At 35.9% G+C, this 14,952-nt stretch overlaps 2 protein-coding genes across 3 annotated transcripts; both read right to left on the bottom strand.

The window, feature by feature from the left end:
* Positions 1 to 1,446: 1,446 nt before the first annotated feature.
* Positions 1,447 to 6,242, bottom strand: LOC132902930 (piggyBac transposable element-derived protein 4-like). Of its 2 annotated transcripts, XM_060949925.1 has the most exons (4): positions 5,944 to 6,242; positions 4,449 to 4,583; positions 4,283 to 4,369; positions 1,447 to 4,090 (listed from the first exon to the last, which is right to left on the bottom strand). In XM_060949925.1, exon 4 carries the CDS (start codon positions 3,474 to 3,476, stop codon positions 1,890 to 1,892), a length of 1,587 nt encoding a protein of 528 aa, XP_060805908.1. In that variant the 5' UTR covers positions 3,477 to 4,090; positions 4,283 to 4,369; positions 4,449 to 4,583; positions 5,944 to 6,242; the 3' UTR covers positions 1,447 to 1,889. The 2 variants fall into 2 exon arrangements, with proteins under 2 accessions (XP_060805908.1, XP_060805909.1); XM_060949926.1 differs by lacking the exon at positions 5,944 to 6,242 and having other exon boundaries at positions 4,449 to 4,806.
* A 783-nt stretch (positions 6,243 to 7,025) lies between these two features.
* LOC132902955 (transcriptional regulator QRICH1-like) lies at positions 7,026 to 11,598 on the bottom strand. Its single transcript, XM_060950039.1, has 8 exons — positions 11,539 to 11,598; positions 10,687 to 10,897; positions 10,100 to 10,225; positions 9,571 to 9,692; positions 9,079 to 9,217; positions 8,688 to 8,787; positions 8,058 to 8,233; positions 7,026 to 7,820 (listed from the first exon to the last, which is right to left on the bottom strand). Exons 1-7 carry the CDS (start codon positions 11,548 to 11,550, stop codon positions 8,059 to 8,061), a joined length of 885 nt encoding a protein of 294 aa, XP_060806022.1. The 5' UTR covers positions 11,551 to 11,598; the 3' UTR covers positions 7,026 to 7,820; position 8,058.
* Between the last annotated feature and the right edge of the window lie 3,354 nt (positions 11,599 to 14,952).

The following is a 14,952-nucleotide window of genomic DNA, read 5'->3' on the forward strand; positions in this document are numbered from 1 at the left end:
TCACAAATAATCCAGTAAGAATCACGATTTCGCCATTTTGCAACTTCTACAACGCAAACTTTATACTTCTATTACCATGAAAATATTGAAATGTAGATTTATTTGAGGCATTGTAATCGTAAATAATGTATTTGGCTTCACAAAACAACAAGTAAAATGTATCTAAATGTCTTAAAATAGTATATTTCTACTAAAAACTGAAAACTTACCTAGAAAACTATCATTTTTTCAATTGGCTCGTTCATTCACTTACATTTGTCTTTGCTCAACTGTAAGGGCAGTGTGGCAAACACGAAAAATTGTAGTTTCGTTTTTATATCAGACATATATAGCTTGCCTAGAGAAAATGAGCGAAAAACCATAGCCAAAAACTAGAAAAATGTATGTCTGTGTGCGTGACTTGTTTGCCTTGCTTGTCTGCTGATGGCCGTATCTGGACAAAATGGCGGCATGTGGTTAACGCCTAACTGCTGATGGCCGTATCCGTCCACTGTCAATGTTTGTCTAACTGCTTTAGGTCGGATCTGGGCATATCTACAGGATGTTTGTTTTTAGTTGTGCACGTTAGTAATTTGGAAAAGAGTGTCTTGTAAAAATAAAAATAAAATGTTGATTAAAATGTTTCTTTTATTGGAATACAAAAATGTACAATGTTTATTGGTTTCCACTACTCTAAACCTATTCAATTCATAGTACATACTAGTAATTATTTTTACCAATGATTCATAGTACATACTAGGAATTATTTTTACCAATGAAAAAATAAAAATAAAATTACAATTTTGTAAAAATAATTACTGAACTGTTTTTGATAAGTTTTTTTTTTCAATAAATCTATAATGATAAGAACTATGTAATATATAAAGACTTATTGAAAAAAAATACTTTCATCAAAATCGGTTCAGTAATTTTTGAGATAGGGAATAGTGTTGAAGTCGGTTGTTTTGTAAAAAAAAATACTTATTTTTAATGAATTATGAATTCAAATTAAACAAAAAAATTTTGCGTAGGAATCGAAATTTTAGATTCCCATCATTTCACTTTACTGATAACAACAACGTTTTAAAAGGGTGTTATTTAAACAGTCTGCAGAATATTCATATGCAAAAAAGTTTACACAAATTCAGAAGCGCAAGTGAAGAATAGGATAACAGAAGAATAGGCACCAAACTGCACTGCAGCAGTGTCTCTAAATGACGTCAACTTAAATTTTAAACAAAGCATGTTTGGACTCAAAACACGCATGCGTTCGATCGAGCTCAAGCCGACTGTAACCAAACTCAAACGTTTATTCAGAAAATAGGCCTTTGTAGGCACTTTTTTACGTCAAATTACATGTAAAAATTATCGATTTAGATAAATTAAATAGATATGTATTCAAAACTCAAATTTAAAATTATTAATTCTTTCAAAGCTAAAGACTACTAGCGCTTCGTAACCGACCACTGCAAGAGAAGAAACGCCGAAAGAAACTCTTTTCAACAGTATTGGTCGCCTACTCGCCTGAAGGGCTTTGAATTTTTTTTTTTTTTATTTTATTTGTATATTCATTCTATGTATCTTATAACCCGTAGACCAAACCAGTGCAGTCCTAAGAAAGAAGGGATCAAAGAGAAAAAAGTATTTTTAAACAATAATCCTAATATTAATATTTAAAAATAAAATAATGTATACATAAATAGATAAACACCCAAGATCAGAAGTCAATATGAAAAAGATAATTTACCAACTTGACCTGACTGGGGATCGAACCCGAGACCTGGAAGTAGCAGTCTGGTGTGTTGACTACTACATCACACATTTTATATAAATATATAACTAATATAAATAAATAGATAATATTTAATTATATATTTTATATATATGTAACTACAGAAGTAATTTACAAACTATAGATTTTCTAAAGTATGATACTCAAGCCAACATTGGCCAACACAAATATACACCGTGCAATGACTGCACGCGATGTTACATTTTTGCCTGCATCTAACACAACGTCCCCTCTTAAATTTATCTTGTTTTTTGGTTCGCTCCTCGGTCACCTCATTATGAACAGGGAAATGATTAAAATCCCTGTTCAGCCTGCTACAGGTGGGGATGGGGACCTGGCGCGAACGTGAGGAGACGTTTTGTCCGAATTCTAAGCAGAGCTCTTCAGCAAGCTTGAAACGAAATTGGCGGTGAGTCATTTTTTTATGCTGGCCAATGTTAGCACAATATATAATATATGCATTTAAAATAGATATATTTAAAAGACGTCTAAAAACTTTAATATACCATTTGATTCCCCTCTTTCTTTCTAATAAATACATGCTTAGCTTTTGATCTTTGAGATCGACGCCTCCCATGTATTTATTATATTCATGGACCACGACTGGTTTGGAGCAGGGTTGGCCAGCCCTGTGCCCTGGAGCCATATCTGTTTTGTGGTAAGTAGATACAGTGGTGACAAGCTTCACATCTTTCCATGCTATGACGGATACATCACCACAGTGTCTACTTACCACACTACCCCTAGCCATCCTTTTATCCTGCAAATTTTGGATTTCTACGGGCGTGTCTTTTCGGCGACGGTTCAGAGTACCGACTACGTCAGTTTTATGTTTTTTTAGAAATTGGGTCAGAGGAACAGAATTATAAAAATTGTCCATGAACAGGGTATATCCCTTGCCTAAATAGTTCTTGAAAAGCTCAAGGACTATTTTGGCAGTGGATGTAGTAAACCCGTAAACCGTTTCTGCAGTTGTCGTGCCTTTGCCGGCATACAAAATTAAATTTACTACGTATCCAGTTACGGCCTCACAGAGTTCATAACTTTTGATACCGAATCGAGCTGCTTTGGAACGAATGCATTGTTTCCAGCTTAAATGACCCTTCCAAAGCAGCAACGATTCGTCTATCGATACTTCTCTGTGAGGCACGTAAATGGACTGGAATTTTTTATTTAAATAATCTATAATAGGTTTTATTTTAGCTATTTTCTTATCACGCCCCTGTACATGTATGTTGTTGTTATCAGTAAAGTGCAAAAATTTTAAGAGCATTACGTAATGATCCCTTGACATCAGTTTTCGAAACTCCGGCATACCCATCACACCCGTCATCCAATATTCCTCTAACCTACTTCTTACACATATTGACATAAATATCATCACACCTATAAGCCTATATAGTTCGGAAACCGAAGTTTCCACCCAGTCGTTCATGCGAGATTTACTTGGCATGGAGTCTCCGGTTTCAAAGAAACCGGTTATTGTTTCCCAAGCGTAATGATTCGTTTCGTGGACAATAGAATCCATCAGAGGCTGGTCCCAAATTTGAGTAAACAAGCCTAAAGGACTTGTTCCCTCAATTTTAGGACCAGCTTCTTCGTTGAAGTCCTCCCTGACCCCTCTAAATTCGTTAAAATCAGATGACCAAGTCAATGGCTCCTCACTAACTTCATCTTCAATAAAATCGTCATCTGATTCCAACATCTGCTGTAACTGATCGAGAGTCAATTCTTCCTCGGCATCCTCATCACTTCCAGAGTCGATGGCTAATTCTTCAGCCAGCTCAGGATCCAGTATGTCTTCATCCTATTAAAAAAACCAAACCCTAAACCACATGCAAGCATACACACAAACATAACAAAAGCGGGTATTGTTAGAGATGCCAACCACAATATTTTTATAAAAAGGAATAATTAGTGTATCCCAACGATGAACAGGAATAGAGATTCCTGTTCATTTTTATTCAATTAACTTTCAATATATTCATGCCATATTGCCAATTTCGCTGAATTACGTTATTGAGCATACACCAAACACCTTTATATCAATGAAGTTACAATACATTCATACCGCATTGCCAATTTTAGCAGAATTGTGTTATTGAAGCACAAACCAAACACCCTTAGTTACATTACCTTAGTTACTGGATGGACTAGATTTCTATCAGATAGTCCGGTGCACGATGAGAGCGGCAATAAATAAAAATCCCTTTCTCAATGCAAGTAATTTATACTTTCAAAGAGTGTTATGAAAATGAAACTTACAGGTTCTCGGCCAAAAAGATTACGCGGCTGACCTTTCGTACGTTCCTCTGGTACCTAAAAAATAATTATTTTGTAAATAACATTGCATGTTGTGATAATAGGTAATATTTTGTTTCGATAATCCTTACAATAGACATCAATAAGTGAGCAATAAGTTAGTATACATCTCGACATATTATTATCTTGGTAGTTAAAAAAAAGTTGAACATCTACTAAAGTTATCAAAAAAAAGAAAACCATTCTTACAGCAGCTACTTTTTCGCCGCCATGGACCAACTCATCCACGATCTCTATGGCTTCGCCTTCCACAGATAAATTTTGGGGCCGCCAAGGCTGTAATAAAATATACGAAATAATCAGTTTTTGTTTTTAAAGTAAAAGGGAAAGTTAACAAAACTGGAAAATAACATACTCTAATCCTCCCTGATCCAGATGTCTCCAAGACTACATCTCTGCCCCGAATAAGGGATCCCTGAGGAGTTCTAGTCACCTCCAAGCCGACAAACATGCTTCTGGAAGTACTTGGGGTTTGGGGTTCCATTTTAATCTGTCAATAAAATAAAATTATTAGCATGTATTCAAACCAGACATCGATGTCATCAGAAAGTGCTCACGGAGACAAAACTAACGAGCTAAAACACAGCGCGATACGAGTTACCGGAGCGTAGATCCTGTATACCACCTTCCGACTGCATCATCAGACCCTCGATGTCACTTCATCAGAAAGTGCTCACGGAGACAAAACTAACGAGCTAAAACACAGCGCGATACGAGTTACCGGAGCATAGATCCTGTATACTGTATACCACCTTCCGACTGCATCATCAGACCCTCGATGTCACTTCATCAGAAAGTGCTCACGGAGACAAAACTAACGAGCTAAAACACAGCGCGATACGAGTTACCGGAGCGTAGATCCTGTATACTGTATACCACCTTCCGACTGCATCATCAGACCCTCGATGTCACTTCATCAGAAAGTGCTCACTGAGACAAAACTGACGAGCTAAAACACAGCGCGATACGAGTTACCGGAGCGTAGATCCTGTATACCACCTTCCGACTGCATCATCAGACCCTCGATGTCACTTCATCAGAAAGTGCTCACGGAGACAAAACTAACGAGCTAAAACACAGCGCGATACGAGTTACCGGAGCATAGATCCTGTATACCACCTTCCGACTGCATCATCAGACCCTCGATGTCACTTCATCAGAAAGTGCTCACTGAGACAAAACTGACGAGCTAAAACACAGCGCGATACGAGTTACCGGAGCGTAGATCCTGTATACCACCTTCCGACTGCATCATCAGACCCTCGATGTCACTTCATCAGAAAGTGCTCACGGAGACAAAACTAACGAGCTAAAACACAGCGCGATACGAGTTACCGGAGCGTAGATCCTGTATACCATCTCCCAACTATCATGACATCATGTCATCAAAACCAAACGACATTTTGACTAAAACCAATAAAATAAATTTCGTAGATTTAGTTTCAATCAATGAATAAATCACAGAGGCTTTTGAAAGCATGCTGTATATTAGCGTCGCGATACAATACACAGACAGTGTACGACACAAGTAAGATGGCGGACATAGTGCGTATGTGTGCGTGTAACGGATTCTCAGTCTTGAAAAATATAAGATATTTACAAAATCCATGTATTTATTGTAAAAAAGTTAGTGTATTTCAATAGTATAATAAATTTACTATCTAAAACCAATTATATCCATTACAGAGGTATTGGATATAATGCATAAACTAACACGAAAGAAATATGTAACACACTCCATCTACTTTTGAAAAAGCTAAAATCCTTCTTTTTTTACTAAATCTATAAACTTTTACACGTAATTGCTTCGAAAGTAACTATATAATAACGAAATAAAAACATTTACATACCTGTTTGTAATTACAGCCAAAAAAGACGAGTTTTCTCACACGTTCTTCAGTCACTTTGCAACACAACGAAGTCACAATTTGAAATGACTTGGTTAGCTAAATGAACGGATGAAATTCATATTTGACAGTTGTCTATGACGGCTTCATTCGTTAGAAATACATTTCAAATAATAAAACACCTTATTTCTTGTTATTAGATATTATATTTGTGTAAAAACTACGACGAGTGCATTTGGACGGATCCGGAACAAAGCATTCCTAGTACATGCCCGGATACGGCCTAAAGCTTACGAAGGGTTAATAAAATTAAAGAATAATAAACCAAAAAAAAGTATTGTAATCTCAAAGAATCTTCCTTGCAGTGAAGAGATGTTCCAGCTTAGGTACTGGGCACCCTTGCCTCGCGCAAGGTGTTAAAATATTTATTTTATTTGCAAATAATAAGTTCTTAATTTTTTCCTCAATAATGGATTAAGGATTCGTTTTCCATCCCACCTAATGGTAAGTGATTATAAAGACGAAAATGTTAAATGCCTATCCAAAAGATACCCTTTTATTGTTCTTTTGAATGTTCGTGGACAGTGCTTGTCTGGGAATATAGACGCAGATTATTTGTATTATTACCATAAAATATTACGTAATAATAGTTTTTCAAATTTCCTTTATACTGGAACAAGGCCATAAGTCGGAAATCTAAGCTAGAAACTAGTTATTTGGAGCACATGTGGCGTTTTGGGTAAAACGTCGCAGGTAAACATATGAGAAAAAAACAACTAGATAACCTTCCTATGTATGTCGTAAAAGGCGACAAAGGGAAAGGCTTATAAACCTCAAGTTTTTTTTAGGCGATAGATTAGCAACATGTCACTACACTATTTGTATCTCGATTCCATCACTAGCCTTACAGCTGAACGTGGCCTTTCAATCTTTTCAAGACTGTTGACTCTGTCTTCCAACGCAAGGGATATAGACATGACAATATGTATGTAGCATCCAAAAAATTGCCCATATTTTTAAGAATATGGAAAGAATGGAGGCTTGCTTTAAATAAAACACATTGTTAGAGAATCAGTATTCTTTTTTACACATCATAATAACCTACATCTTACAGCTGACGCCATTATACTTAAAATATAATACGAATCTGACTCTTTTACTATGCTATATTATTTTCTTTAATAAAAATTCTATTTGTGAGAAATTTAACTGTATCCCGATTTATAAAACGAATGCTACTATAAATAAAAGAGTGCGTCTTCCACTTAAAAAAATGTTGGAATTTGTCACTTACATCCTATTCTATAATTATTATATTAATAATATTCATGTATTACACAAGTGTAATCATTATTTATCTCTTTCCTAATAAAATTCTGAAGATTAAGTCACGAATTTTCTATGACAGCGAACATGATGCAAATGAGTGGCTTGGCTTATATACAATTTGAAATATCCAAATCATTCTTTGATCATAAATCTTGATAAATTCATTGCGTAAAAAATCGTTCGGCCACATTTTCTTAATGATTGTAATGATAGCAATTTATATTATAAAACTAGAACCATTATTATCTGTACATATAAAAACAGTCCCGCACAGAATTCTTACGTCTAAAACATTGCAACGTTATAAAAAAAAGACATCTATTATACGCTATGTACTAAATTAACCGATCGTATTCACGTAGGCTGATATACAAAGTAGAAAAAATATACATTGTTATAGTGTTTAATACAACAATATTGTGAATGCTTTGCGTTTTACTGGGCGTAGCATGGCGGCACTTTGTAACCAGTAAATAAATGTCCATTCCAGGAGGGCTCATGACAGATTGATGACGTGAACTTTCTAGAGTCAGCAGGCTGCCAGGGGAAACCTGGAACAAAAACAAACATTAAAATGTCACCTATGTATGTAAAAACATATTTTAATTTCAATTTATACGTCCTTGTTATCAAACGTTGTCAAAGTAAGAGAAGTGGGCTGGTGTTTATTGCATTGACTTTCGAAGGACATACTTTTAATAGATACTCTATTCTCTTTCACTCTATCTCTGTAAATAGAACACGTGGTTGCGTGTCATTCTAATCCAGTTAAGAAGTGTGGTATCCACCTTAGCTAGTGAGCAGCGCGATGTTGATCTCCTTGACCATCTTGACCCTGTGCAGCATCTTGGCTAACTGAGCTCGAGACAGCGGCTGCGTGGAGTACCACACGGGCGAGTCGGGCACGCAGGATCTCTCCGGTTGTAGGTAGAACACGTCGTTGCGCGTGCGAACCGATTCTGGGCTGCGGACGTAATAAAATGTTTAAGTATATAACTTAAATGTTTATCTAATAAAACAATGAAGCTAATTTTCTAAGTAGTAGTGGTGGAATTGCGAATAGTAGTTAAAGTTCGTATTCGAAAGAATCAAAATCACATGAACTTATATTTAAATTAAAGGTGGATTATGAGATGATAAAATTATTAAATAAGGCTTTTATAATATACCAATCTTAACACAAGTGAATTTTTTAATCTTCTGTTACTTAATGACAGATATAAAATAAACAACTAAAATTATGAATCACGTAAATTCTTCCCGGGAGTACATATATACAATCACGTCTATATCCCTTGCGGTTGCGGGGTAGACAGAGAGACTTGAAGACCACGTTGAGCTGTATGGCTTAATAAGTTTACTACTGGGAATAAGTTTACTTCTACTAAAGAGAAAAAAGGAAATAATCTTTTACTCACCATTTTGAAATATAAAATTCGTACAATTTGACAGGACACCGTAAAGGATTTTCTTCGTTTTCTTGCTGCTCATAAACTTTCTTTTTCCTGGAGTTCGCTTCTGTAATTAGAATTTTTTAAGATATATTATAATAGATATGAATTAGTACCTGATTGACTGGAAGAAATTCCTCCTAGGGATAAGTACGCCGGCAGAGACTACATCTTTCTACTTGCCACGAGCCCTGCACTTTCCTTCGCTTCATCCACATTCATAAATCTCTTCAGGTAACTTGCCTAATAATCTCAACAATGTATAATTTCAATTGGACACCTAGGATGTTTTTTCAAATTAAACACTAGTAAATTTATTTTTGTGGCTGAAGAAAATAAATAAAAATGTTTGACTAACCAAGTGCAGATTGTGGGGGGTAGAACCTCAGCAGAACATTCCTCGAGCCGGGGATCTTGGCCTGCCCCGGCTGATTAGGATTGCGTTTCCAATGCTTCATTATGTGCGAGAATGACAACTGCATATGTTCTTCTACCGTCTGTTGAAAGAGATTACAAGTGTTAATAATGAAAGTTTTGCAATAGTATTTGTACTTGTCATATGAGCATAAGAAATGGTCGCCTAACGCAAGGATATCGTCCAAAGGTCCATTTTATACACACTTATTATCACGTCTTTATCCCTTGCAGGGTAGACAGCCCCAACAGTTTTGAAAAAACTAAAAGCCACATTCAGCTTTATGGCTTAATAATAGTAGTGAGATTCAAACAGTGACAGGTTGCTAGCCAAACGCCTACAAGAATCCCAAGTTTATTATCCTATCACTTAGTCGTCTTTTACGACATTCTCCAGCATTAAACAGGATATACAAAGCAATACAACCATACTGACCACTAAATTAAAATGCTTCGTATTGAAGAACATTAGTGTTGATAGAAGTACGTGCGGCGAGTGAGCGCCCAACTGTTTGCTCTCCCACAAGTGTTCCTCTTCCACGCGCGTTACTATGTACTCTGTGGACAAACAGCGAGATAAGATAAGAGACATATACATAACATAGATATAGATGATCCTTTATGGTGAGGGATATATCTATATGTAGAGACATAGCGAGAAAACCAGCACATTCAGGCAAATGAATGTTAACCATCTAATATGGGTTTCGGACGTCAGACGGGTGTGTCTCCGTGTAAAAACCTTAATTACTCAATTCAGGATCATGAACAATGGTGCATCCTCTCCAAAGAGGTCGAGATATAAACGGGACTATAGCCAATAGGCATTCATAACTGCAGGGACTATGGATGATAACTATTGTTTGTGGTTATTTTTCAAGCTTTTCCACTTTTAAATTTTGGTCATCACCACGAACAACAAATTAACCTATCAAAAACAGTTTAAAGAAAAATAAAGTACTTACGTGAGTCATTATATAAAACTGAGAACTTTCTTGCGACTTCGTCCAAACAATCCGTAAATTTCTCATAATACGGATCCGTAAATATATTATCTATCCTACCATTTTCAAACAAATATTGTTGAATACCTGAAACAAGAATTCACTGTTAGTTATTTTTACCATCTCCGATTGATAAAGGCGGCTACTTATCTTACTAGCATGTGGCTCAACTATAGTAAATATTGTGGAGCTCTATTACATGTTCCGACTTCAACATTTAGTGTTGAAGTGTTCCGAGTGTGGTATTAACCCAAGTGGTCTCAAGAGTTTTGGATATATGATGGGCTTGTGTGGAGGAGGGGAGGGATAAGGGAGAGAAAGAGACAGGCTCAGAAAGGGAAAAACGTAGATACGTAATTGTACACAGTTTAAACACTATGCACTTAGAACCAAATACTAAAAAAAACTAGGGGTAAAAACACAAGCTGAGAGAGGAATTGTTATTAGGATTAAGGATGGAAAAGGGGTAGAAAGAGACATGTGGAAAGAGAAAGAGACAGGTTTATAAAGGATAATGGCGTTGTATAGTTTCCTAGCACTAGACTCACCTAGAACCAAATAGTAAATAGTGTCTGGCGCGTACTCGCTGCCGTTCGGTTTCCGCACTTCCTTCACGAACAGACACAGCGAGTAGTTGAGCTCGTCCGCCGTCAGCTGCAGTATCTCCGACTTGAACGGCTTGCGGCGTATGGAGCTCTTCTCTATTTCAGCGTTCTTCGTCATCACCCATTGTTTCCATGCGTTCACGCCGAACGTGTACTGGAATAGAACGATTTCATGAGATTGTGTTTGATTGATGTTGTTTTATTTGAAAAGTAAAAAAAAGAATATGGGGTGATTCACTTTGATGAAGCTATAATAATTTTTTTTTTTATTAGGACTCTCCAATCTCCTGCAATTAATCCACTACACCCACTGTGTGACACACGCAAGCGTGTAAAAATGTACCTACTAATTGTGTTAGAAGAGATGTTTCTTGGTACTGACTGTTCTATGATTGGCCATAGGGGCCTTTGGATCTCCTTTGGTAAGTGCTAAATCACCTTTTATAACAATTCCGTTCACAAATCACATTTGTAAACAGTTGTTAAACTTAAACGTATATAATAAAAACAAAACAATTAAAACATATTATTTAGTATCAACAAGCAAACCTATTCACACACGCTATAAGCACGCCCTCTTCCACCCGCGCTGCAGGTAGCATGCCCAATAATCGCACGACCGTCGATTTTCGAGCAAACTCGAAACTAGCATGTTCATTGTTAGCAATGTTTCGACACACGTACCACTAAGTAGCAATTGCTCAAAAGTAGCATGCTTTCGTGCTACTAACTAGCATGTGTAACTGTACCATTACTGTAAATAAATGATCCTGAGTGTAGTACAGTATAGCTAACCTTGAGACACATGTTGGCGTCCGGCTTCTCCTGCGGCTCGCGCGGCGGCTCGGGCTGCGGCGCGGGGCATCGCAATACAAGTGAACTGCGACTGCGACAAAATGCAGAAATCTAACAATTATTGCTGTACCTAATTTTCTGCAATTATATTTTACTAGTGACTCGCCCGGCTTCGCACGGGTGCAAAATTCGGAAAAAATTATACATAAAAACCTTCCTCTTGAATCACTCTACCTGTTACAAAAAACCGCATCAAAATCCGTTGCGTAATTTTAAAGATTTAAGCATACAGACAAACAGACTAAAATAGCGACTTTGTTTTATACTATGTAGTGATGTTATCCATTGAACTACTAACTTCGACTCTGTGGTATTTGTTATCTCAAACGTATATAACTTTAGAATGTATGACAAAACAATTTTTAAAAATCAATATAAAATTAAAAAATTTTATTGTTTTTGTTATATATTTTTTTTAACTTTCTGCCTAACTGTAACGCACCACCGCATCATTGGCAGAGGTTATTGATGCGTATGACCAAGCAAGCTAATAATAAACATCTCGAATTAGTCTATATTTAGAGGAGTTCCATGGTTAACTGTCAAAGGGATACACCCTGAATCATCAGGCCGTTATTGGCAGTCAGCAGATTGGTAAATGTCAACAGGTATTGTAACACCAAAATAGATGGTAAGTAGGTGAAGACTAATATTATTGAAATGGGCGTGCGTGACATTAGTCACTCGACGCTTCATTTCACGTGCGAATTATGAAAAATCATGTCTGCTCGTTATCTCTTAGCTTAAAATGTGTATTTTTTTTGTTATTCAAATTTTATGGGAATTAAATAAGTGTTTAAAGAAATTCATCACCTAGTCACTGTCGTCTGGCCCACGCAACCCATTAACTACGATTGGTTTGTCGTCGTTTTGTTGAGCTAATATTTTTCCTAAGCCTTCCTTATATTTTCGTTCAAGGAAAGATTTCGTGGCTTAATCAAATCTCTCAGGAAGTAGTTTACTTGATACTTTATGTAACAAATCAACCTGCTTCTTCCTGTTGGTCGCCTAATAAATCACTTTAGGTGATAACGTCACATTTGATCACATACCAAGCAACTATCAGTTATCTATATACAAATGTATGTAATCTTGGTGCAATGTAGATTACAATATTATTATAGCGCATTAAATATTGGATTTAAGTTTTTATTAGGCAATTTAACTACATGAATTCCATCATTAAGCCATCCGGCTGAACGTGGCCATCATGTCTTTTGAAGACAGTTGGCTCTGTCTACGCGGCAAGTGATAGGACTTGATGTGTGTATGAGTTACATACGCATAAACACAACATTGATTGATGATTCACAATTTTTTTTAAACATCTTGTGGTTCTCCATATCAGTGAGATAGTTTTACGAAAATATAAATCATCAAATTTCCTATTTTCTTAAATGATATATTATAGGATAAATCGACACATCCAACATAATAAACAACATATAACTCTTCAGAAATATTACACATATAATACCAGAAAATGGCAATACAGAGATGCCAACTGCCTCCTGACAAAAGTATATAAAGTTTTTTACTCTAAGTTTTAGGGCTAAATAAAAATCTTAAATATATTTTAACAATAAAGTCTACGCGAAAAACTATGCACACAAAATCTAATAGTTTCGCGCCAATAAAGATGAAAAAAGTATGTCCAATCCACTAAGCCCTAAATTCATCTTATATTTAATTAGAAACACTTGCAAAATATAAATATTTTAGTTTCAGAAAATATTTATTGACGTAGGCCTCTCCTACGCTTCTTCCGTAATTACATTACGGTTTATTAGATTACCATTTTAACATTAGTTCTGGACACTCCAACACACGTTAGTTAGAAGCGGTTAACACATGCTGTCTTCAAGAATCCTATTACCGCTGGCTGGAACTATTTCACATGTATTTTGGGCAACAGATGTAACATATTTCTTATTTGCATCACATATTTGTCTTTTCTCACACCTTGAACAGTGCACACGTGCGCACTTAAATATAACACAAAATATGTCAAGGTTACTATCCCAGCGGTCAACATACACCTGATTGAATGGTAAAAAAATAAAATTTAAATTTTACAGCATTGTAAAAAACAATTGTGTTCACGACTGATATAATAACGATATTAAATCGATGTCCGATCGATCTCGCGAGTTAGAAACAGTGATATTGCATTCGTATTGACATTTTATACAATTTGGCATTGCGCCCGGTCTCGTGAATTGGAGCCACAATAAAATCTAAAGAGTACCGAATTAAACAGACAACAAGAGGAGTGTAAGCTAGAGGTAACCAGTATGACGGCATAATGAGCTGAAAGTTACATCAGTTTTATTTTTGAAAACTATAGCATAACTAAGGCACACTCCACGCTATCTACCAAATCTACAGTTTGGATAAAAGCTGCACCGCAGATCAAGAGTTTAACGAATACGAGCACAATTGACGTGCTTTAGATACATTGAGAAAATAAACTGTCTTACAAAACTTTAAATAAACATTAAAACAGGTGTATAACGTGTAATGTATGTAGTTATTGATCATATTTAACATGAAAGAAAATACATTTTTGCGGTAAAAGAACAATCTGCATGTGATCTCAAAGATAAATTATACATCAAGAAATTTCTAATACCTACCATAATTACATAATCATTGAGTGCATTTAAACAGAAAGTATTACCGGCATCAAAATAAGGATACCAAAAATTGCGGAAATTTGCATAAAGGAAAAATAAGATGAAGATCACTTATTTTGTAGGCGATATAACGATAAACACTTACGCATATGCAAATCTTGAGAAGTATTTTTTTTATTTTTCTCATCTTGGCTTCGATATTAAAAGTTTTAACGAGCGCGCACATTCATGGCCACTTCTTGCACAACACCGCTAAAACTATTGTACACGTCAACGTGTATCAAACAAGTCTTCACGCCATAACAACATCTGTCGTCATTTTTTACTTACTCAAAAATATCCTACGAAAAATTCCGCGGCTACTTATGGGGCTTAGACAATTACATAAACATTTAGAACGACAAACTAGGCTACATGGAAATCAGGAAATATTATCAGGTTGACATATAACGGAACAGCGAAGCCGGAAGAAACAATAGCGAACAGATAATTGCTGAACTTGTAATAACTTTGATCACTGGCAAATAGAAGAGCATTAAACAAATTGAGTTTCAACACGCAATAGGTTTATTTAAGTTTTCAGGCACACGAGCCGACGACGACAAAATACCATTACACTAACCCACTTAGCGTTTATGACATTAAAGATATTTTGTCCCTGAGAAGTGACCGATTATATGCCTTCTCCGAGTTTTTATCTAAAACTAATATTATGAAA

The sequence above is a fragment of the Amyelois transitella genome, chromosome 20, assembly GCF_032362555.1.
Source record: "Amyelois transitella isolate CPQ chromosome 20, ilAmyTran1.1, whole genome shotgun sequence".
In the NCBI taxonomy this organism is placed as follows: Eukaryota; Metazoa; Arthropoda; class Insecta; order Lepidoptera; family Pyralidae; genus Amyelois; species Amyelois transitella.

Excerpts from the sequence above, each read along its gene's own strand:
- LOC132902955 (XM_060950039.1), bottom strand. Across the intron at positions 9,693-10,099 it reads AGTTTTATATAATGACTCAC|AGTACATAGTAACGCGCGTG; the intron begins GTAAGTACTTTA and ends GTTTGTCCACAG. Across the intron at positions 8,788-9,078 it reads CCCCCCACAATCTGCACTTG|AAGCGAACTCCAGGAAAAAG; the intron begins GTTAGTCAAACA and ends TTCTAATTACAG.
- LOC132902930 (XM_060949925.1), bottom strand. The coding sequence starts at position 3,476 with ATGTTGGAATCAGATGACGATTTTATTGAAGATGAAGTTAGTGAGGAG.